The sequence below is a fragment of the Macaca thibetana genome, chromosome 14 (genome assembly GCF_024542745.1).
Source record: "Macaca thibetana thibetana isolate TM-01 chromosome 14, ASM2454274v1, whole genome shotgun sequence".
Classification (NCBI taxonomy): domain Eukaryota; kingdom Metazoa; phylum Chordata; class Mammalia; order Primates; family Cercopithecidae; genus Macaca; species Macaca thibetana.
The window spans coordinates 112,928,039-112,950,347 of NC_065591.1; the positions used below are offsets into that span (position 1 = coordinate 112,928,039).

At 41.1% G+C, this 22,309-nt stretch overlaps 1 protein-coding gene across 7 annotated transcripts in view; it reads left to right on the plus strand.

Annotated features, from left to right (window-relative positions):
* Positions 1–15,340, plus strand: part of LOC126936555 (tubulin-specific chaperone cofactor E-like protein) — a 168,303-nt gene extending 152,963 nt beyond the window's left edge. For 6 of the 7 annotated variants that reach the window (XM_050759295.1, XM_050759284.1, XM_050759288.1 and 3 more), the window contains 4 exons: positions 11,675–11,837; positions 12,925–13,012; positions 13,617–13,733; positions 14,556–15,340. In XM_050759295.1, coding sequence (XP_050615252.1) covers positions 11,675–11,837; positions 12,925–13,012; positions 13,617–13,733; positions 14,556–14,656 — 469 coding nt within the window. In that variant the 3' untranslated portion in view covers positions 14,657–15,340. Of the gene's footprint in view, positions 1–9,598; positions 9,653–11,674; positions 11,838–12,924; positions 13,013–13,616; positions 13,734–14,555 lie in introns of those variants that run through there. The other variant, XM_050759289.1, reaches the window with a different exon arrangement.
* The last annotated feature ends 6,969 nt before the right edge of the window (positions 15,341–22,309 follow it).

A 22,309-nucleotide genomic window follows, 5' to 3' on the forward strand; every position in this document is an offset into this window, starting at 1 on the left:
CTCAGAGCTTCAGGTATAATATTGTCTGCATCATTTTTTAAGGAAGGGAATGGAAACTAATATTTGTTGGCTGCCTACAAGGCCAGCATTTTGCATTTATTAATTCATCTAATTCTCAAGGCAACCTATGAGGTAGATATTATAAGCTTCATTTTACAGGCAATCAAGTAACTTGCCTAAAGTCACACAGAAATATAGTGGTAGGTACCCCAAGTCCATGTGACATTAACTACATTAACTACAAGATGCTTTATTCTCAAAGTGGGGATTCTGTGCTGTTTACTTTGAACTTCAATTTGGGAAGAATGTGGAATTCTGCAAATGAAAGAATATAATGACAATAACCACAGGTTAATGAACAGGGCATCTATAAAAATAAAAAAGAAATTAATATAATAGCCTATAGACTCAACAAGTTTCCCTTTACTCACCACTATATGCTTACCACCTAGTATATTTCCTGAAAACATAGTGATTACACAACAAAATTTCTTGAATGAATAAATGAATGAAAGAAAAGACTGTAGACCAACCACAATAATTATCTTTATTAAAAACAAAAATACTTTCTGGATATGTTAGACAGTTCACATTTATTGTAATAGGTTTCGTAACAATTCACTTTGACAGCTTTATTACAAAGATAATTTATAGGTAATACAATTTATTTGCTTTAAGTGTAAAAATCAATGGTAATTGATTGGTAAATTTGCAGAGAATTGCAAATATCACCATAATCTAATTTTAGAACATTTTTGTCACTCCAATAGTTACTTTTTATATGAATTTCTTTTTAAAATATATTGATACATTTACATATTTATGGAGTATATATGATATTTTGATACATGCATTAAATATGTAGTGCTCAGATCAGGGAATTTAGGATACTTATCACCTTGAATATGTGTCTTTTCTTTCTGTTGGGAGCGTTTCAAATCTTCTCTTCTGGCTATTTTGAAATATATAATAAATTGTTGTTAACTATAGTCACCCTACTGTGCTATCAAACACTAGAACTTATTCCTTTTATCTAAATGCATATTTGTAGCCATTAACCAAACTCTGTCCATCCCAGCTTCTTTCCCACCCTTTGGTAACTATCAGTCTGCTCTGTACGTCCATGAGATCAACTTTTGAAGCTCCCACATATGAGTGAGATACTGAGATATTTGCTTTTCTGTGCCTGGCTTATTTCATTTAACATATTGACTTCCAGTTCTGACCATGTTGTTGCAAATGATAGGATTTCATTTCTTTTTAAGGCTGAATAGTATTCCCTTGTGTATATATATCACATTTTCTTTATCCATTCATCCACTGATGTATACTTAGGTTGATACCATATCTTGGCTATTGTGAATAGTGCTGCAATAAACATAGAAGTGTAGAAATATTCTTTGGATATACTAATTTCCTTTCTTTTGGATAAATACCCAGTAGTGGCCTTGCTGGATCGTGTGGTAGTTCTATTTTTAGTGGGTTTTTTTTGGGGGGTGTGTGTGTGTGTGCGCGCGTGCGTGTGTGTGAAACCTCTGTAGTGTTTCCCATAATGACTGTACTCATTTATATTCCCACCAATAGTGTAGAAGAGTTCCCCTTTCTCCATATCCTCACCAGCATTTGTTACTTTTTGTCTTTTTAATAGTAGCCATTTTAACTGGCATGACATGATATCTCATTGTGGTTTTGATTTTTATTTCCCTGATGATTAGTAACGTTGAGCATTTTTTTTTTTGTATACTTGTTGGCCATTTGTATGTCTTCATTTGAGAAATATTTATGCAAATCCTTTGCCCAGTTTTTAAAGGAATTATTTGTTTTTTTGCTGTTGAGTTGTTTGAGTTTCTTGCATATTCTGGATACTAATCCCTTGTTGGATGAATAGTTTGCAAATATTTTCTTTTATTCAACAGGTTGTCTCTTCATTTTGTTGGTTGTTTTCTTTGCTGTGTAGAAACTTTTTAGTTTAATATAGTCCCATTTGTCTATTTTTGCTTTGTTGCTTGGGCTTTTGAAATCTTACCCATAAAATATTTGCCTCAACCAATGATGAAGCATGTTCACTTTGTTTTCTTCTAGTAGCTTTATAGTTTCTGGTTGAACATTTAAATCCACTTTGAGTTGATTTTTGTTTATGGTGAGACACAAGGGTATAATTTAATTCTTCTGCATATGGATATCCAGTTTTCTCAGCACCAGTTTTTGAAGAGAGCGTCCTTTCCCCAATGTAAGTTCTCGTCGTCTTTGTTGCAAATCAGTTGGCTGTAAATACATGGACTTACTTCTGAGTTCTGTTTTGTTACACTGGTCTATGTGTCTGTTTTTATACCAATATCATGCTGTTTTGGCTACTATAGCTTCACGCTATACTTAAAAGTCAGGTAGTGTGATGTCTGCAGCTTTGTTCTTTTTACTGAGTATTGCTTGGGCTATTCAGGGTCTATTGTGGCTCTATACAAATTTTAGGATTTTTTTTTCTATTTCTGTGAAGAATTTCATTGGTATATTGATAGGGATTGCATTTAATCTGTGGATTTTTTTTTTGTGGGTAGTACAATCACCTTAACAATTTCAATACTCCCAATCCATAAGTATGAGATATCTTTCCATTTGTTTGTCCTCTTCATTTTGTAATTTTCCTTGTAGAGATCTTTCACTTGGTTAAATTTAGTCCTAGATTTCTTATTTTTTTGTAAGTATTGTAAATGAGATTGCCTTCTTGATTTTTTTCGCTGCTAGTTCGTTATTGGTGTATAAAAATGCTACTAATTTTTGCATGCTGTTTTTATGTCCTGCAACTTTACTGAATTTGTTTATCTGTTCTAAGAGTTTTTGATGGAATCTTTAGGTTTTTCTGTATATAAGATCATGTTATCTGCAAAGGGAAAGTTTGACTTTCTATTTCCCAATTTGGATGTCTTTTATTTTTTTCTCTTGCTTGATTGAACTGGCTAGGACTTCTAGTACTATGTTAATAAGAATGATGAGAGTGAGAATCCATGAATTGTTCCAGTACTTTCAGCTTTTCTTCATGCAGTATGATATTACCCATGGGTTTGTCATATATGGCTTTTATTATGTTGAGGCATGTTCCTTCTGTTCCTAATATTTTGAGAATTTTTATCATAAAGGGATGTTGAATTTTATCAAATGCTTTTTGTGTGTCTATTGAGATAATTGTATGGTTTTTATTGTTCATTCTTATGTGATATATGACATTTGTTGATTTGTATATATTGAAACATTCTTGCATCCCTGGAATAAATCCTGCTTGATCATGGTGTATTATCTTTTTGATGTGCTGTTGGATTCAGTTTGCTAGTATTTTATTGAGGATTTTTGCATCTATGTTTAGACATTGGCTTGTTGTGTGTGTGTGTGTGTGTGTGTGTGTGTCTGTGTGTGTGTGGTGTCCTGGTCTAGTTTCGATATCAGGGTAATGCTGGCCTTGTAGAATGAGCTAGGAAGAATCCCCAAATTCCCTCCTCTTCGGTTTTTTTGAAATAGTTTAGGAAGCATTGGTGTTAGTTCTTCTTTGTAAGTATGGTAGAATTTAGCAGTAAAGACAACTAGTCCTGGACTTTTCTTTGCTGAGAGACATTTTGTTCCTGATTCAATCTTGTTATTAGTTATTGGTCTGTTCAGGTTTTCTATTTCTTCCTGGTTCAACCTTGGTAGGTTGTATGTGTACAAGAATCTATCCATTTTCTGTAGGTTTTACAAAGTGTATAGTTGTTCATAACAGTCTCTAATGATTCTTCATATTTCTGTGGTATAAGTATTATCTTCTTTTTTATTTCTGATTTTATTTGGGTTTTCTGTCTTTTTTCCCCTTAAGTTAGTCTAACCAGTGCTTTATCAATTTTGTTATCTTTTTAAAACATGAATGTACATTTCATCGATTTTTTGCTTGTTTTAGTCTCTACTTTATTTAACTCTGGCCTAATCTTTATTATTTTTTTTTCTTCTACTAATTTTGGATTTAATTTTCTACTTTTTTGATGTAGGTGTATATTGCAATAAGTTTCCCTCTTAGCACTGTTTTTTGTTGTATCTCACATGTTTTGGTATGTTCTGTTTCCATTTTCACTTGTTTTTAAAAAATTTTTTAAAATCTGCTTCTTAATTTATTCATTGACCCAGTGGTTGTTCAGGAGCATGTTGCCTAATTTCTAAGTATTTATTCAGTGTCCAAAATTTCTCTTGTTATTGATTTCTAGTTTTATTCTATTGTGGTCTGAGAAGATAGTCAATATAATTTCAATTTTTAAAAATTTGTCAGGACTTGGTTTTTGGCCTAACATATGGTCTATCTTGGAAAATATTCTGTGTACTAATGAGAAAAATGTGTATTCTGCAGCTGTTGGGTAAAATGTTCTGTGAATGCCTGTTAGGTCCATTTGGTCTAAAGTGCAATATAAATAAAATATTTTGTTGATTTTCTTTCTAATGTTGAGAGTAGGATGTTAAATTCTCCAACTTTCATTACTTTGGAATTTATCTCTCCCTTTAGATCTAATAATATTTGCTTTATACATTTGGGTGCTGTGATGTTGGATAGATATATATTTAGAATTGTTGTATCCTCTTGCTGAATTTATCCTTTTATCATTATGTAATGATCTTCTTTGTCTCTTTTTACAGCCTTTGACTTAAAGTCTGTTATGTCTGATACAAATATAGTTACCCCTGCTTGCTTTTGGTTTTGCTTTTCACAAATTATCTTTTTCCATCCCATTACTTTCAGTCTATGTGTGTCTTTTGCAGGTGAAGTGAGTTGCTTGTAGGCAGCATATATTGGAGTTTTTTGTTTGTTTGTTTGTTTTTAGCTGTTCAGTCAGTCTATATCTTTTAAGTGGCGAATTTAATCTGCTTACATTCAAGGTTATTATTGATAAGTGAGAACTTATTCCTGTCATTTTGTTTATTGTTTTATGGCTGTTTGTATACCCTTTGTTTCATTCTCTCTTATCATTTATTATTGTGGGTTGGTGGCTTTCTGTAGTAGTAACATTTGACTCCTTCTCTTTCTCTTTTGTGTGTATGATCTACCATTGAGTGTTACACTTTTGTATGTTTTTATTATGTCATATATCAACCTTTCACTTCCAAATGTAGGACACACTTAAATTTTCTTGTAGGGCTGGTCTGGTCGTGAATACCCTCAGTTTTTGCTTGTCTGGGAAATACTATTTTTTCTTCATTTTTGAAGGATAACTTTGCTGGGTGTAGTATTCTTGATTAGCAGGTATTTTTTTTCTTTTAGCACTTTGAATATATCCTTGCATTCTGTCCTATCCTATGAGAGTTCTGCTGAGAGATCTGCTGTTGATCTGATGGGGTTCCATTATATATAACTTGATGCTTTTCTTTCACTGTTTTTAGAATTCTGTCTTTGGCTTTTGTCACTTTGAGTATAATATGCCTTGGAGAAGACATTTTTGGGTTGAATCTGTTTGGGATCTTTGAGCTTCCTGTATGTAGATGTTTATATCTCTTGCAAGACTTGGGAAGTTTTTAGCTATTATTTCATTAAATAGATTTTCTATGCCTTTGGACATCTTTTGCCCTTCTGGAATTCCCCAAATTAGAATATTTGGTCACTTTATAGTGTCTTATATTTCACACAGGATTTCTTCTTTCTTTCTTATTCCTTTGTTTGTTTGTTTGTTTGTTTTTGCCTGACTAGGTTATTTCAAAAGACCTGTATTCAAGAATTCTTTATTCTGGCCAGGTGCGGTGGCTCATGCCTGTAATCCCAGCACTTTGGGAGGCCGAGGCAGGCTGATCATGAGGTCAGGAGATCGCGACCATCCTGGCTAACACAGTGAAACCCTGTCTCTACTAAAAATACAAAAAATTAGCTGGGCATGGTGGCGTGTGTCTGTAGTCCCAGCTACTCAGGAGGTTGAAGCAGGAGAATCACTTGAACTCAGGAGGGAGAGATTGCAGTGAGCTGAGATCGCACCACTGCATTCCAGCCTGGCAACAGAGCAAGACTCCATCTCAAAACAAAAAAATTCTTTATTCTGTTTGATCTAGCATATTGTTGAAGCTCTTGATTGTATTTTTCAGTTTTATTCATTGAATTCTTCAGTTCCAGAATTTCTGTTTGGTTCTTTTTGTTTGTCTCTTTGTTGAATTTCTCACTCAGATCATGAATTGTTTTTCTGATTTCTTTGTATTGTTTGTGTTTTCCTCTATCTCACTGAACTTCTTTAATATCATTATATTGAATTCTTTCTCAGGTATTTCATAGATTTCTTTTTGGTTGGAATGTGTTGCTGGAGAATTATTATTATTTTGTTTTATTTTTTATATCTTGAAATGGAGTTTTGCTCTTGTTGCCCAGGCTGGAGTGCAGTGGCACAATCTTGGCCCATCGCAACCTCTGCCTCCTGGGTTCAAGCAATTCTCCTGCCTCAGTCTCCTGAGTAGCTGGGATTACAAGCACGTGCCACCACGCCTGGCTAATTTTTGTATTTTTAGTAGAGATGGGGTTTCTCCATGTTGGTCAGTCTAGTCCTGAACTCCCAACCTCAGGTGATCCTCCCACCTTGGCCTCACAAAGTGCTGGGATTACAGGAGTGAGCCACCATGCCTGGTCACTGGAGAATTATGGTGTTCTTATTGTGTCCTTGCTTTTTTATATTTCTTATGTCCTTATGTTTGTTTCTGTGCATCTGGTATCATAGTTGCTTCTCCAATTTTATGGACTGGCTTTTATAGGGACGGAGTTTTTCCTATAGATGTATCTACAGTGTTGGTTGGGTTTGACTTTGGCTTTGATTCTGGGTAGACACAGCAGTGTAGTCTCCATATGATTTCTTCAGCTGTAAGCAGCATCAGTCATGTCTGTGAGTTAGTCAGTGACTTAGGCTATTAGTGGAGGCTATGGTGAGGCTTTGCTGGGGACAGGGATGCCAGATGAGCCAGTCTTTGGGTACCAGTGGTGGTGATAGCAGGCCAGCATGCCAGCTTTTGGGCCCCTGGGTGGCATTAACAAGCACTCATGGTAGTAGGTCTAGGTGGGCCAATCCTTGGTCAGTGGTAGCAGTGGGCCAGGTGGGTGGGTGGGTCCTCGGGCCCTAAGTGGTGTATGTGGCATCAGTGATGGCAGTAGCAGCAGTGGCCCAACTCTTAGGCCCCAAAGCCTCACATGGGAGTGCCAGTGGTGGTGGTGGTGGGCCAGTCCTCAGGTCTTCAGGTGGCACACGGGTGAGTTCTGGCAGTGGTGGCAGGCTGGGTGGGCCTGTCCTCAGGTTCCCAAAAGGCAAATTTTAATGTAGTCGCTGGCAGTGGTGGACAGGGCAGGGCAATCTGTAAGCCCCCAGATGATGTGCATGGGTGCTGGGAGTGGCAAGCGGGGCAGGCCTATCTTTAGATCCCTTGATGACATGTGTGAGCACAGGGGTGGGCTGGTCCCCAGGCCCCCTGATGGTGCATGTGAGCACTGGCAGTGGGTGGGGCAGGTCTGTTGTCAGGCCCCCCTGATGGTGCATGCAGCCATCAATATTAGTGGATGGGGCAGGTTGATCCCTAAATCCCCCCAACAACACACGTGGTTGCCAGTGGTGGTGGCAACAGATTGGGCAGGCCTGTCCTTAGACCCCTGGAAGACGTGTATGGGCGCCAGTGGTGACTGGTGGATGAGTCAGACCCCAGATCCCGCGACAGCATACATGGGCACCAGTAGTGGTGGGTGGGGCAGGCCTGTCCTCAGGCCTCACGACGCCACCTGGTGGGCTGATCTTCAGGCCCTCTGAAGGTGTATATGGGTGTCTGGTGGCCCTGCTGCTGGGAAAGTGGCAGAGTTGCTGACAGTGGCAGCAGCTGCAGGCAGGTGGCTCTTGGGTTCTGGGGAACTTGTGCGTCAGCTCCTTGGCCCTGGGGACAGCCTCCCTGGTGCACTGCATCACCTGTTCCCCAGGGTGTAGGACACTGTGTGGATTAGAGTGCTGTGGACACAGCTGTATCACTGAGTCCAGGGAGTGTTGTGAACCTGCAGCCTTTTGAGTAGACATGAGGGGTGGGTGTTAGCAGGGCTCCAGGGATGTGGAGAAGTAGGGGCTGTTGGACCCCAGGGCAAGATATAGTCTGATGGGGGCTGGGCTCTCAACATGGCGCCATGCTGCAGCTGCTTGGGTCTGGGGGGCTGGAGGCTGTGCGGTTCAGTGTGAACGCCATCTCTGGAACAATACCGTTATGTGGAGTCCAGGTAGCTTCCTATACGAGTCTCAGGGTCCAAATGGCTCTCCCATGGCTAGCATTACCAAAGTCTGCAGTGGAATATGGACCACTGGGATCTCTCAATTACCTTTTCCTGCATTGGGAAGTTTCTCCTGGCTCCAAGCTGACCCTAGCACGGCCAACTGCTTTGTTTCCCTCTATTTTCGTGCCTCAGAGATCCTCTGTCCCTCTTTTGCTGGATTCCAGTGTTCTTTCTTTGATGCTCTATTCAACTTGTGATAGTCTGCTTATTGTTTGGGCCCATCTTTGTTAGGGAGGCAAGTTCTGGGTGCCTCTAGCCAGCCATCTTGAAGCCCATAATAATTTTTCTGGGAGACACGGTCTCACTCTGTTTCCCAGGCCCCAGGCTAGAGTGTGGTGATATGATCATGACTCAATGCGGTCTCAGCGTCCTGGGCTCAACTGATCCTCCCACCTCAGCCTCCTGAGTAGCGGGGACTACAGGCGCACACCACCATGCCCAGTAAATTTTCTCTATTTTTTGTAGAGACTTGGTTTCCCTATGTTGTTCAGGCTGGTCTTGCACTCTTGGGCTCAAGTGATCCTCCCATCTTTGCCTTCCAAAGTCCTAGGATTACAGGTGTGACCTACCATGCCAGCCAGCCTACAATAATTCCTAAAGCAAGTAAATGTATTAATCAGAATTCTGAGTGGCAGAGACCAATTCAAACTAGTTTATGCAAAAATCAAGGCATTTAATGTTTGTAACACCAAATCACAGGAGTGATGTGACTTCAGAGATGATTGGATCCAGGGAGCCAGATGCTATCAAGACTCTCCTCTTGCTTTATCCGTTCTCTCTCTCTCTCTCTCTCTCATTGACCTTGTTCGACACTGGCCATCCTAGACTCACATTCTTATAGCATTGTAACCAATGAGAAGAGAGCACTTCTGACTCCAGTGCAGGGAATCCCAGGCCTATCCTGGACCACTTGCTTATCCCTTGTTTGGCAGGTAGGGATATACACCATTGAATTTGCCTGGCCTGGTCAGCCCCCACCCCTGTAGTGGTCAGAGAGTGCTTTGGATACAGTAAGTAGCTTTATGGTTGAGGGGAAGAGGCATGGTTTCCCAAGAGAAGAAGGGTGTGGTTCTGGGAAGACAAACAATAGACATTCACTAGTTTGCAGATGAAACAGGCTCACAGAGACTAGGCACAGAGCTCACTCAAGGTCACACAACTATCAAGGAGCAGAGAAGAAATCCTTTTAGGTTTCAAGACACACCGACTCCCTAAGTGACCAGGTGTGGTGAGTGGCATGGGTTGCTGAGGTGTATTGTGGAATTTTCAGCAAAGACCTCACTAAGGCATTTGTATTTCTGAATTGGTGTTTATCCTCCATAGAGGGAAAAAGAGGAACGTGGTGACTCTTGGTGTCCTTCAGGCCTAGATGAGTGGGTGAGCATCACAATTATCCTTTTGTTCATGTTTCTTCCTCCTCTTATTGTATTCCTTTTGCAACATAAAAGGGTTAATATATGAGACACTATACAAATGCAAATCCAGATTATAGGGCTTATGTCTCCTTTGAAGGACATGGCAGCCTTTAACATTTTTAAAATGATATTTAAAAGACTTGACCCAGAGAGGGAGAGCGAGCCAAGGAGCATATTCATAAATCTCAGCTTACCCCAGTGTCTGTCTGAATAAACATCTTCAAGTTAAACCGTGGTTGGGTGGGAAGTGACTTCTTTATGTAGGTGAATCCATCAGTCCTCCTAACCTTTCTTGGAGGAATGTGGTTATTGTTTTTTTCCAGCAAACTTAGGGAAACCAGATGTTCAATGCTTAATGAATGAGCTGCAAAATGGGTCCACTAAAGTATTTTGGGGGTCAGCTGTTTCTCTCCAGCTGTGTGGAGGGCAGAGATAGCAGCAGCTTCTACAAGTGGCTTGTAAGTCTGGGGACACGCAGGCCACTTCTGTTTTCTCTTCATGTGCTAGCTGGAGGAAAGGGCAGATGTTTCATTGTTAACAGAAGATTCTAGTGCTTGGTGTCTGTGCTCAGTCTAAGAAAGACACCCAGACAGCCATTCCTGCCTCGCTATGCCCCTTCCTTCAGTTTTGCTGATACCTACACTTCAAGTCATCTCCCTGGGAGAGAATTGGTGGTCTGGTTAAGAGGGAAGGTCTGTGTGAAGACTGAAGAGCTATTACCGCTTTAGAATCCTTGAGCCTGTTCAGGTTATCCGAATAAATAACAGTGTCAAGAAAAAGTATGGCATGTAAGTTTTTGTTTCAAAGCACTTAAGAGACTATTGGACTATTGCCTTGAAAAGCAACTTGCATTTTGCCTGGAAGGCTAAATGTGTGGGAATGCTGAAGGATAACTTCAAGTTTTAATTTTTCCTTATTGCTAAGCTATTTAATCCTGTGGACTAGGGAGAAGAAACATAAGGAAGAGTCACCCTTTTTATCTTTATCATTTTAAAGAGCTTTTTGGTTCTTACGGGCCAGTCTTGGCTGTGGCAACACCATTCGCTCGCTCATTCATTCATCTGACAAAAATTTTCAAATACATGCCACATGCCATGTGGTGCAGTGGAGACACAATAAGGAATATGACTTGGTTTCTGCACTCACGGATTTCAACAGAGGGCTGTTGGCAAATCCAGGAAAGGCCATTTGTTTGTGCCTCGCCCGGGCATGACTAGGGGACATTTATAAAGGAGAGGGTGCCATAGAACTGGGGTTGGAGAAAGGGCAGGAGTGATGCATTGGACAAAGAGCAGGAAGATCTTCCAGGCGGGGGAAACATTGCGTGAAAAGACACAGGACTAGAGGAGACTCTGATGCATTTGGGGAACTATACGTAGTTGAAGCAAGAGCTCTGTGTCTGAGAGATGTCTTGGCTGGGGTTGTCTCTTGGCTCAATACCACGGGAAGGAAGGGGCTGAGAAAAGGGGAAGTCAGCCACATCCAAGCGACTCTGCAGCTCGCCCTGACCGGTCTTCTTTCCCCTCCAGCTCCCACCTATTTTGACGCGTGGGAAGTATTCCCAACAGGGTTTGAGTCAGGGGCCCCTGCCAACATTGATAATTAACTGAAGAAAGTACAGAAGAGAAGTAAGAATGAATCTTGTGTTTATTAAATTGCTATCGGTAAAACACAGCATTATGAGGGGGCGGAATGAGAAACTGAAGCGTGGGGAAATTGAGTGTGGTCCCTGCAGTCGTTTTGTTTTTAGTTGCAGTTAGGATACTAGTTCGAGGTGGTGTTTGATGTTTCAAAACAAACTATGAAAATATGAGGGAGTGATAATAAATGACAAACCCAGGCAGTCCAGAGGTCACTTTCAAATGTAAAGGCATTTCTGCCACTTATGACGGTTTTATGTGAAAGTGAAATTTTGAAATGAAGATGAGGATTAAAGTGTAAGAGGAAAACATGTGGCAAAGATTCCATTATTTTTTCTGAATAGGTGTCAGAACATCAAAGATAACACCATCGGCATCGAGGAGAACGCAGTCTCCCTGACCTGTCGCTTTCACGTCACCGTCTTTAAATTCATAGGGGATTATGACGAAGTTCACCTTCACTGTGCAGTGTCACTCTGCGACTCAGAAAAGTACTCCTGTAAAATCGTAAGTGAGAATGTGAAAACAAAGTGCTTAGTCTTACTTCTCACTGTCTCGGTTTCCCAACATGAGGATCGTGAATGCCAGGTGGCCGGACTGGAAGCATCCATAGATGCTTGGGGTGGACAATCATCTTTGATGGGACAGTGAGAGAAAACACGGGGAAATATATCTATTTACTCTTCTATCTCTGAATTGTCAACCAGTCATGGGCTTAATGCTAGACTAGGGTTTCTCAAAGCTCGGCACTGTTGACATTTTGGACGGAATAATTCTTTGTTCTGGAGGACTGTTGTGTGCACTGTAGGATGTCAGCAACATTCCTCACCTCTACCCATGGATACCAATCACACTTTCCCCCAGTTTCGACACCCAGAATGTCTCCGGATGTTGCCAGTTGGCCTGGCTGAGAACCACCGCACTAGAGTCTCAAGGAGCCAGGCGGCCTGACTCTAATGACCATTGGGCCAAGTTCCACTCCACTACAGAACCAAACTCTTGAGCTCAGGATACAGTTTATCCAGGTGTCCTGCAGCTCACCTGATCTACATCAGGACCCTGGAGGGGATGAGGGATGAAGTAGCAAACTAATCATCTCTTCTGTGCCAGGCTTCCACCCCCACCACTTACGGGCTGGGTCCTTAAGATTCGATTGCCTGATACCTGGCCCCTAGCCTTTAACATTGCAGCTTTATGCTAACACCATGTTTGCAGAATCAAGATGTGAATTATGGTCAGGGTAACTTACAGATGATACTGCATACATTAGTGCCTGATGAGATACAGCAATCCTATTCCTGGGCAGGGAGCCTCTTTGAATCTCATTCCAGTGCGGATCCATCAGAAATGTAGGAGAGATTTTTAAAAAGGAAAAAGTACTAATTCCAGTGTGGAGAGTGTGTTTAATTCTGTTCAACACACAGCCTAGAGTCCCAGTGGATTCGATGATCAAGAATGCATTGGTTCTAATTAGTCTGAGCAGCAATAATGCTTGAGGCCAGAGTCACTGCCTCTTTTAGAGGTGAAAACATGGTGAAGAATAAGTTACCAGCTTAATTGTGTGAAATTTTTCCCCTGGTGTTCTGTCTTGCAGACTTGCCCACAAAATTCCAGGAGTGCCACAGATTACACAAAAGAACCCAAAGAACAGATCATTTCAGTGGGACCTATTAGGAGAAAAAGTATGTATGTTCTCTAAAACACACCCTAGATTATTAAAACAATGGGATTTGAAGGCTCAGACGTGTTTCACCTCTGATGTGGGTCCAGTGGATGAGGAGGCTGGTGTTGGGGACACCGGTTTGAGAACAGCACCCACTTCCTTAAAGACATCTTTTCATTGACATAAACATTCAACAATGGCATTGAGCTTTTCTTTGTCCTTCTTTTTTGGGGGGGGGGTGGTGGTTTGGGGGAATTGAGTCTCGCTCTTTCTCCCAGGCTGGAGTGCAGTGGTGCGATCTCAGCTCACTGTAAGCTCTTCCTTCTGGGTTCATGCCATTCTCCTGCCTCAGCCTCCCGAGTAGCTGGGGCTACAGGCGCCCGCCACCACGCCCAGCTAATTTTTTTGTATTTTCAGTAGAGACAGGGTTTCACAGTGTTAGCCAGGATGGTCTCGATCTCCTGACCTTGTGATCCGCCCACCTTGGCTTCCCAAAGTGCTGGGATTACAGGTGTGAGCCACCGCACCCAGCCTGTCCTCCTCTCTTTTTAAAGCCTTGCCCTTCGATACCAGTGGAAGGGTTGAACTGTGTGTAGTTAATCTTCCTAACTGCTCTTTTGTAGGGCTGGACTGGTGTGAGGACAATGGAGGGTGTGAGCAGATTTGCACGAGCAGGGTGGACGGGCCTCTCTGCAGCTGTGTAACAGGAACCCTGCAGGAGGATGGCAAGAGCTGCAGAGGTAGACATTCTTCTACCTTGGGGCAGGCAGCTAGGGGACACGGGAGATTCTTTACCCCAGAAGGAGAAATTCAGATTTGAAGCCCACTAGGTCAGCAACTCTCCCTCAAAAACTCCAGAAATTAAGGAGGAAAGATGGGGAACATACCCAAGGAATTCTAGGGCCATTAAACAAACAACAACAACAACAACAACAAAAGAAAACCTTGCTTTTTCACCTCAAATATAAAGGTAATTTAAAAAACAAGTTATCCAGCCATTTAAGGACCATATATTGGCCTACATCTGGCTGTCAAGTCTGCTTGGGCTAAGGTTGGGATTGGGATGCTTCCTCCAGCAAACAAGCCTTAGCACATGGTTTCCCTGACCTCTAATGAGGTTGGCAGGACTCTCTTCTTTTTTGAGATGGAGTCTCACTCTGTCACCCAGGCTGGAGGGCAGTGGCACAACCTCAGCTCACTGCAACCTCTGCCTCCTGGGTTCAAGCGATTCTCCTGACTCAACCTCCCGAGTAACTGGGACTACAGGCACACGCCACCACGCCCAGCTAATTTTTGTATTTTTAGTAGAGACGGGTTTCACCATATTGGCCAGGCTGGTCTCAAACTCCTGACCTTGTGATCCGCCCGCCTTGGCCTCCCAAAGTAGGACTCTCTTAAAGATTGGGTTAATTCTGTTACTTTGCTGCCTTCGGGTCATTTGGGTAAAATGGGTTCTTGGCAATGAAGTTTCCTTTTTTAGCTGAGTGCTGCAAAGATGTCTCATCCCTATCAAACAGGTATTTTTTCCCCATAGGGCTTACTGTGTTCCTCTCTGTTTACAGCCTCTAATTCTTCAGTCGAACTCCAAGTCTGGACGCTTCTTCTCGTCATGATCCAGATTTCATTATGGCATTTTGTCTATAAATCAGGCACGATCTCATAATTAACTCAAAGTTGCTATATAAAGTACTGTAATTTACTTACTTCAACTCCCTGTAGGATAAAAAGTGTGTGCCCTTAAGTCAAAACCTATTTGAAAGTGTCCAGCATCTCAGAATGATGCCACCTGCCTCCAACGGTCTGAGGTCCAGAAACCAGCGAACATGCAAGCTCCTCTTTCAGAATATGAAACGGGGCTTCTACAAGTCAGTTATGGAAAGTATATCTCTTGTGAAAAATTTCCAAACAGTTGTCACTAGAAACTTTGGTTCACATGAAAAACCAGTAAAGGAAAAAAATTCTGGTTAGAGAAGTCTGACCGGAAATCTGACCAGAGAAATCTGTCAAGCCAGTGCTATTTCTGGATCACGTTTTTTTACAGAGAGAGCCTGTTGGAATGATTTTGAAGTGATGACTGGAAGGTTTGACTCCCTCTAAGGAATCTTGCTGGCGTTTGGAAGTGTCTGATCTATGATATGTATGTGTTCTGTCTATGAGGCGCTCTCCACCCACAGTATCCTTCAACCTTGCCATGGCAGCTTTGGCCTCTGGGGATACTGCTGACCTGGGGAACCCCACCCACTCTCCTACCCCCTCGAACCCAATCCCTTCTCTTTTTACAAATCAACCAAATGCTTTTTAATGTGTTTTATCCTTAAATAAACTTTGTGTTCAAATATTCTCATTACTTGGTGGCTGGAATAATTCTTATTGATGTTAAGCTTTGTACACTAAAGAGCATGCCATGAATTTTTTTTTTTAAAGAAATAGCAGCAATTGGACCAGGAAGGCACTGTTGGCCAAAACGTTAATGCACCGTTATATTGCTGTTCGTGTGTACTTACAGAGCATTAGCAGAGCATTAAGGTACGGTGTAGAAGAGAAGCAGGCAGCATCCTCTTTTGTAAGTGGTACACAAACACATATGTGCTATAATTAACTACAAAATGGAGGGCCTACTAAATATATCCCTGGAATGCTTTGCTTTTTAAGGGCAAAAACAAAGTAAAACCCACTTCAGGTTTATTTTAAAGTTGCCTTGGATTTAAACGGATCGCATTTTTGTATTTTTCTGGGAACTCTGAAAAGCTGAGCAAAAATGCTTAGTGCTCTTGAACGTGAGTGTGGGTGAAATGGCCATTGTCTCATATGTCAAAGCACTGGCATCATACTGTCACTAGGCTGAAGAAGTAGGGTGCAGACTGACTGTGCACTGAGCTGTTTTGTTCTCCCAGCCCCCTGGGAGAATCAACACATGCCAGCTTACCTCAGCAGTCACACATGCTATGCAGCTAAGCGGACAACTGGTATTGATGGAGAAGAATCTGTGTCTGCTTCTGCTTGGACGTCTTAAGATCTTTTGGGAAAATACTGAGCATTGAGATGGCTTAAGGAATCAAACCATTGTCTGTTCTAGCTGAGACACAGTACTTCTTCCTCACTAAGACAGAAACGAATGTTAGGCGTGTGTTCTTCGTTTGATGAAAACCTGGATTCCAGACTATCCCACACTTCAGGATCAGAGGATTGAGATGCGCTTATGCACCATTTCCATTCACACCATTAAAGGGTTAGGCTTTTGAAATCAAACATTATGAGTTGAATACAATAATGTCTCATTTATGGTTTTACCTGAGATCCTCAAATGATTTTTTTTTTTTTTCCCCCGAGACAGAGTCTCACTCCTGTTGCCAAGGCTGGAGTCCATTAGCATGATCTTGGCTCATTGCAGCCTCGACTTCCTGGGCTCAAGTGATCCTACCACTTCAACCTTCTGAGTAGCTGGGATTACAGGCACACACCACCATGCCCGGCTAATTTTTTATATTTTTAGTAGAGATGAGGTTTTACCGTGTTGCCCAGGCTGGTCTCGAAGTCCCAGGCTCAAGCAATCCACCCACCTTTTCCTCCCAAAGTGCTGGGATTATGGGCGTGAGCCACCATGCCTGCCTTTTTAGATGAATTTTAACTGAAAACATACAAGGAAGAAATGGTATATTACTTACTTGACAGCGCCTCTTTATTGATTCCCATATTAAAGTCATTAGAGATTCCTCGATTAAAAATTCTAGTTTTTTTTTTTTTAAAAAAAAAGCTTTTTAATTGAAATCCTTTTCGCCACACTTTCATTCTTGGCTTTTGGTTTTCTCGCTTAGTTGGCATCCTTCACATGTCTACCATCAGGATAAACCTGGTTGTAATGATGCAACAGAAAACCCCAGGCCGGGTGTGGTGGCTTATACCTATAATTCCGGCACTTTGGGAGACCCAGGCAGACAGATCTTGAGCCCAGGAGATTGAGACCAGCCTGAGCAACATAGTGAGAACCCATCTCTACAAAAAAATACAAAAATTAGCCAGGGGTGGTGGCGCATGCCTGTAGTCTCAGCTACTTGGGAGGCTCAGTTGGGAGGATCGCTTGAGCCTGGGAGGTAGAGGCTGCAGTGAGCTATTATCATGGCACTGCAATCCCGCCTGGACAACAGAATGAGATTTTGTGTCAAAAAAAAAAAAAAAAATAGAACACCCCACAATTTCAGTGACTTACCAAGGTTTCTTTCTTGCTCACGCAAGTCACCCCTGCTTTCGTTGTCATCCTAGAATGGAAGTTGCTGGAGACTATTATCCTTCATTGTTGTCAGCTCAATGTGTGGCTTCAAGATTCACCTTGGCAAGGGAAGACAGCATGGAGAATCCCACCCTAGCTCTTCCGTGCTTCTGCCTGAAGTGACACGTATTGCTTCTGTTCCCACTTCATTGGTCAATGCAAGCCAGATGGTTGTAACTGACTTTTAGAGATGAGGAAGCACCAACTTCCCGTGTGCCTGGAAGGCAGAAGAGCTGGAAATCAGTGGTGATAGTGCTCACATTGCCTTCGAGCCAATCACTTCCATCTGGATTAAAGAGAAATACTTCTACAAAACTGAAAACAAATGGGCCCTTTAGTTGACTTCCTGGAAGGCAGAAGAACTGAGAGATGATCCTGACTCTTCTACTAATTCTCTGCTTGAAATGCAAATGATTACATGCCTCAATACCTTAATTTTCCTGTATGTAACATAAGAACATGAAGCTTCTTTTCAAATGTTCTTATGTCACAAAGTGACACTAGACACTTGACCTGGGAACCCTACCCACTCTCCTACCCCCTCGAACCTAATCCCTTGTCTTTGTACAAAGAGAAGCCATATGATAGTATATGGTTAAGATAACTTCAGAGCATTGCCTTTTCCTGCTGCTCTGAAAGATTTGCTTGCGGGGTAAAGGGGTGGGAAAGTGCAGGCTTAGCAAAGGTTGAAAAGGAAGTTAATTGGGAATCTTACTGACTTGGTATTTGTTTGATATCAAAAGAAACAACATCTTTGGGTCTGGCATTTGTGACCACTGGGAATTCTGTAGTTTCTTAACCAGTAGTAGGTATGTATTCTACTCAAAATTCTAATGACAAAACTTGAGAGTGCTAATTGTTTAACATTGTCTAATATGCTAGCTATTTTTAGAACCATTTGACATTTAGTGGGAGCTTGAAATCTAATAAAATTTCTTTCAACCAAAGGAATTAAGTAATTATCAAAAGATGACAATCATGCAGGGCTAGGGTAATAAAGAATTACTTCTTTACTAATTCTGAATTAATTTACCATCCACCGTGTTTTGAACTTCCCAGCCTTTCTCCTAAAACTCAGGGGATCTCTACAGCTTGTATTTCATTGCAGTTTGGGCCTGTTTGGAAGACCATGCTGGCATTTTGCAGTGCCCCATACACTGACATCAGCTGCACAGTCCAGTGAAAAAGGAAATCAAACAGCACCCTCTAGTGTCTGATTTTTGTTTTTGCATGAAGCTCAAATGTGTATTGAACCACACCAATCAAATTATGATTCCCGTCCCCCGCCCCACTGCCACCCTGAAACCTCAGATGCAGAACATTACGAGAATATAGCTTTAGAAAGCACATCAAATGCCAAGGACGTTTTCTGGAGAACAGTATGGGATTTATTTTTATGCATACAGTATGCATTACTCCAGGAAATACCAGCACTTGGCATCCCATGCAAATTTTGCCCTTAATATTTGTTTCTCTAACGTGTTGACAAAAATAGCTGTCAAGAAAAATTAAGTATCTCTTTAAAATGTTGAGAAATATGGCCGGGCGCGGTGGCTCAAGCCTGTAATCCCAGCACTTTGGGAGGCCGAGATGGGTGGATCACGAGGTCAGGAGATCGAGACCATCCTGGCTAACACGGTGAAACCCGGTCTCTACTAAGAAATACAAAAAATAGCCGGGCGAGGTGGCAGCGCCTGTAGTCCCAGCTACTCGGGAGGCTGAGGCTGGAGAATGGCGTGAACCTGGGAGGCGGAGCTTGCAGTGAGCTGAGATCCGGCCACTGCACTCCAGCCTGGGCTACAGAGCGAGACTCCGTCTCAAAAAAAAAAAAAAAAAAAATGTTGAGAAATAAACAATCTGATCAAGAAAAACCCAGGCAATATTTAATGGTCTTTTCTTCCCCCCAGCAGAATGTGAAATACTTTCACATGCATCTACAGCACAACAGCGATAACTGTTCTGACTAATGGAAGGCTCTGTTTGTGATGGTTTAATTATGTTTGCTGAAATACGACTCTCATATAAGACAACATCTCCATGGCAGAGGGACAGATCTCTGTGTCTATAGATAGAAATAAAATACAAAAGACTCATCATTCCATGAAGAACTCAGCAATCAAATTCTATTTGCTAAGGAAACAAATGGAGGAAGAATGTTCACTGTACATTTCATTGTGTGTTTCTGTTTGCATCTAGCCTCTACGTTAGCTTTTGTTTTCTTCAGTAGCATAAGATACTGATGGTGAAATAGTTTTGAAATTAAGATAGTCTACCACTGGATGAAATAACAATCCCTCATGCAAATGTAGCATCTTTCATAACTAATGCTTTGCCACTGTATTTAATATTTTTCAATCCTAGATCATGCTGCATTCTGACAGAGAAATTAGAGGAAAAGTATTAAGTTGAAGTTTTATATATCCAAAAGTGCTAACTAAAGAACACAGACCCACTCATATATGTATGCTTGTATGTGCAGGTTTATTTAGTAATTTTTAACTTCTAATGAGACATATTAGGATGATAGTGACCTTTTGAGACTTTTAAGAACAAACAAACTTACAATTCTTTATTTTCTCCCCGTAACTTTTGAATTCCTTTGTGGAATACTTTAGGGTACAAAAATGTATCGATATTGCCCTATTTTAGTTGGGCAAAAATATATTATTTTACTGAAAAAGATAACATTTAATTTAAGTCTTGAAACCTTTGCAGTGGCTCAACCTAGAATTAGTGGAATTATTTAAATTTAAAGACTGTAGTCACATAGAAATTTGCTACTGAGTTAATTATATGTTAACCAAAAGCAGAAAAAAACCAGGTTCCTAATGTTTCCCTCTTATCTGCCACCAACATTCTTAATTTAACAGGCCATCCTGGTCCTTAAATTTGGTTTATATAACTACATGGGTCATTCGAATCAAGAAGTTACAAGCATATATTTATTCACACTTTCCATGAGTCTCTACGTTGATGACCGCAAAATGCTGTTAAGGAATATCTGCAGCCGTGCAGGGGACAGAGTCTGCTCTCCTGAAAAGTCATGATCACAAGGCAATTTGGCAAACTAATTCGACAGGGGGAAAATGACTTAACATATAATGCGGAAGCATCTACGTGTCAAATCAGAATATTCAAAGCATAAAATGAGAAAAAGGGCTGTAGATAGCACATCACCCAATTTTTATCCTTAAAAAAGCCCCATATTTGAAATGCTTACTTTGAACCTCCAAGAGAGAAGAATGGAAGTATTCTGAATATTAATTTAACATTAGCAGAAATGCAGTGAGTCTAGAGATACTTGGCCACTATGGATTTTATTCACGTCTCCTGTTGTTACCTGTTCTGTTTGTATTCTCAACCTGGTCGTGTTGATACACAATTACTTTCATTAGTTAATTTTAAGTAGAATCCCAAAACTAAGTTGACATTTGTATGTTATTTAGACAAATTTCCCTGAAAACACAGGCTGCCTAAATCACAGGGAAACATGTCTCCATCATACACATTTAAATGCTTCTTATTTTGAAGAACAGTTTCAGACAATCGCAACTGACAAGGACTTTGTTGTATTTCCAGGCATTATACCCCAGCAACACAAATTCAGCAAAAGTCAACTTTCCAGGTAGATCCCCAAAGAGGCACCCCTAACTCTTGCAAACCAAGAGACCTCGCGGCAACAACTATTTCTCTGTCCTCTGCCTTAGGGTTTTCCATACTTTGTTAGGAAGATACAACTATAGAACTTTAACGTGTGGTGATTTGATAAATTTTACAATAAAGTTTGTAAAATGTATGGTTGCATTTCTAAGTCTTCTACCAGAAAGTATCATTCTGAGGTGCTCCCATGTTATAGAAAGAGCAACAACAAAATTCCTCGTCTTTGGGTCTGCTGTTAGAAGTGGGTTCTTTAAATGCCACCCCTAAAACATGAACTTGAGTCACTGATCACTGGCAAAGTCTGCTCTTATTGTTTTATTTGTAAAGCAATTCCCACATTATTTATTCCAACCCTATTCTGAGTTTTTTTGTTTTTCTTTTTTTTTTGAGACAGGGTCTCGCTCTGTCATCCAGAGCGCTGGGATTACAGGAGTGAGCCACCGCGCCTGGCCGAGTTTTTCCTTCTCACCAGAAGAATATAAATGTACATGGGTTGGAAAAATGAGAGTGGCAGAACCTTTTAGTTTCGTGAAGGTAGCACAAGGATATTTTGTTCCTATATGTTGCAAAGTGCAGCTGAGGATGGTGGAAGGAGTGCAGAGGGCCAGGGCTGTGGGTGGCCCCTGCTTTGGCCTCGACTTCTCATGGAACCCTGAGTTAGCCAGGTGGGCCAGATGCCCTTGAAGGTATAGTCTCCTTCCAAAAATGTAGAAAAAAAAAAGAAAAAGAAAAGGAAATTGACTTTACTAAAACCCCTAAGATAGAGAAAATGATCTTAATTCTGAGATATTTGGAAAATACTATTTTAAAGAAAACAATGAATCTCTCAGATTTAATTCAGCGAGTAAAAATCTACTGGAACCAAGAACCAAGAAATAAAATATGAACCCAGGATTTCCCTGAGGAAAAACGTTTGAATTTAACAAAATAATTCCTTGTAGACACTAACGAATGTAAAGCAAGCAACCAAGTGCTTTGATGCCATTGCCTTTAAACACATGATTTCATAAATGGAAAAAAAAAAAAACTAAACTGATTACCTTGAAAAATGAGTAAATAAATATTAGAGCAAATCCATAGATGTATTAGTGTGTTCTTGCACTGCTGTAAAGAACTACCTGAGACTGGGTAATTTATAAACAGAAGGTGTCTAATTGGCTCACAGTTCAGCAGGCTGTAGAGGAAGCATGGTTGGGGAGGCCTCAGGAAACTTTAAATTGTGGCAGAAGGCAAAGCAGGCATTTCTTCACATGGCCAGAGCAGGAGGAAGGCTGGGGGGGGGGGGGGGGGGGGGGGGGGGGGGGGGGGGGAGGTGCTACACACTTTCAAACAACTAGATCTCATAAGAACTTACTATCATGAGAACAGTGAGGGGGAAATCTGCCCCCG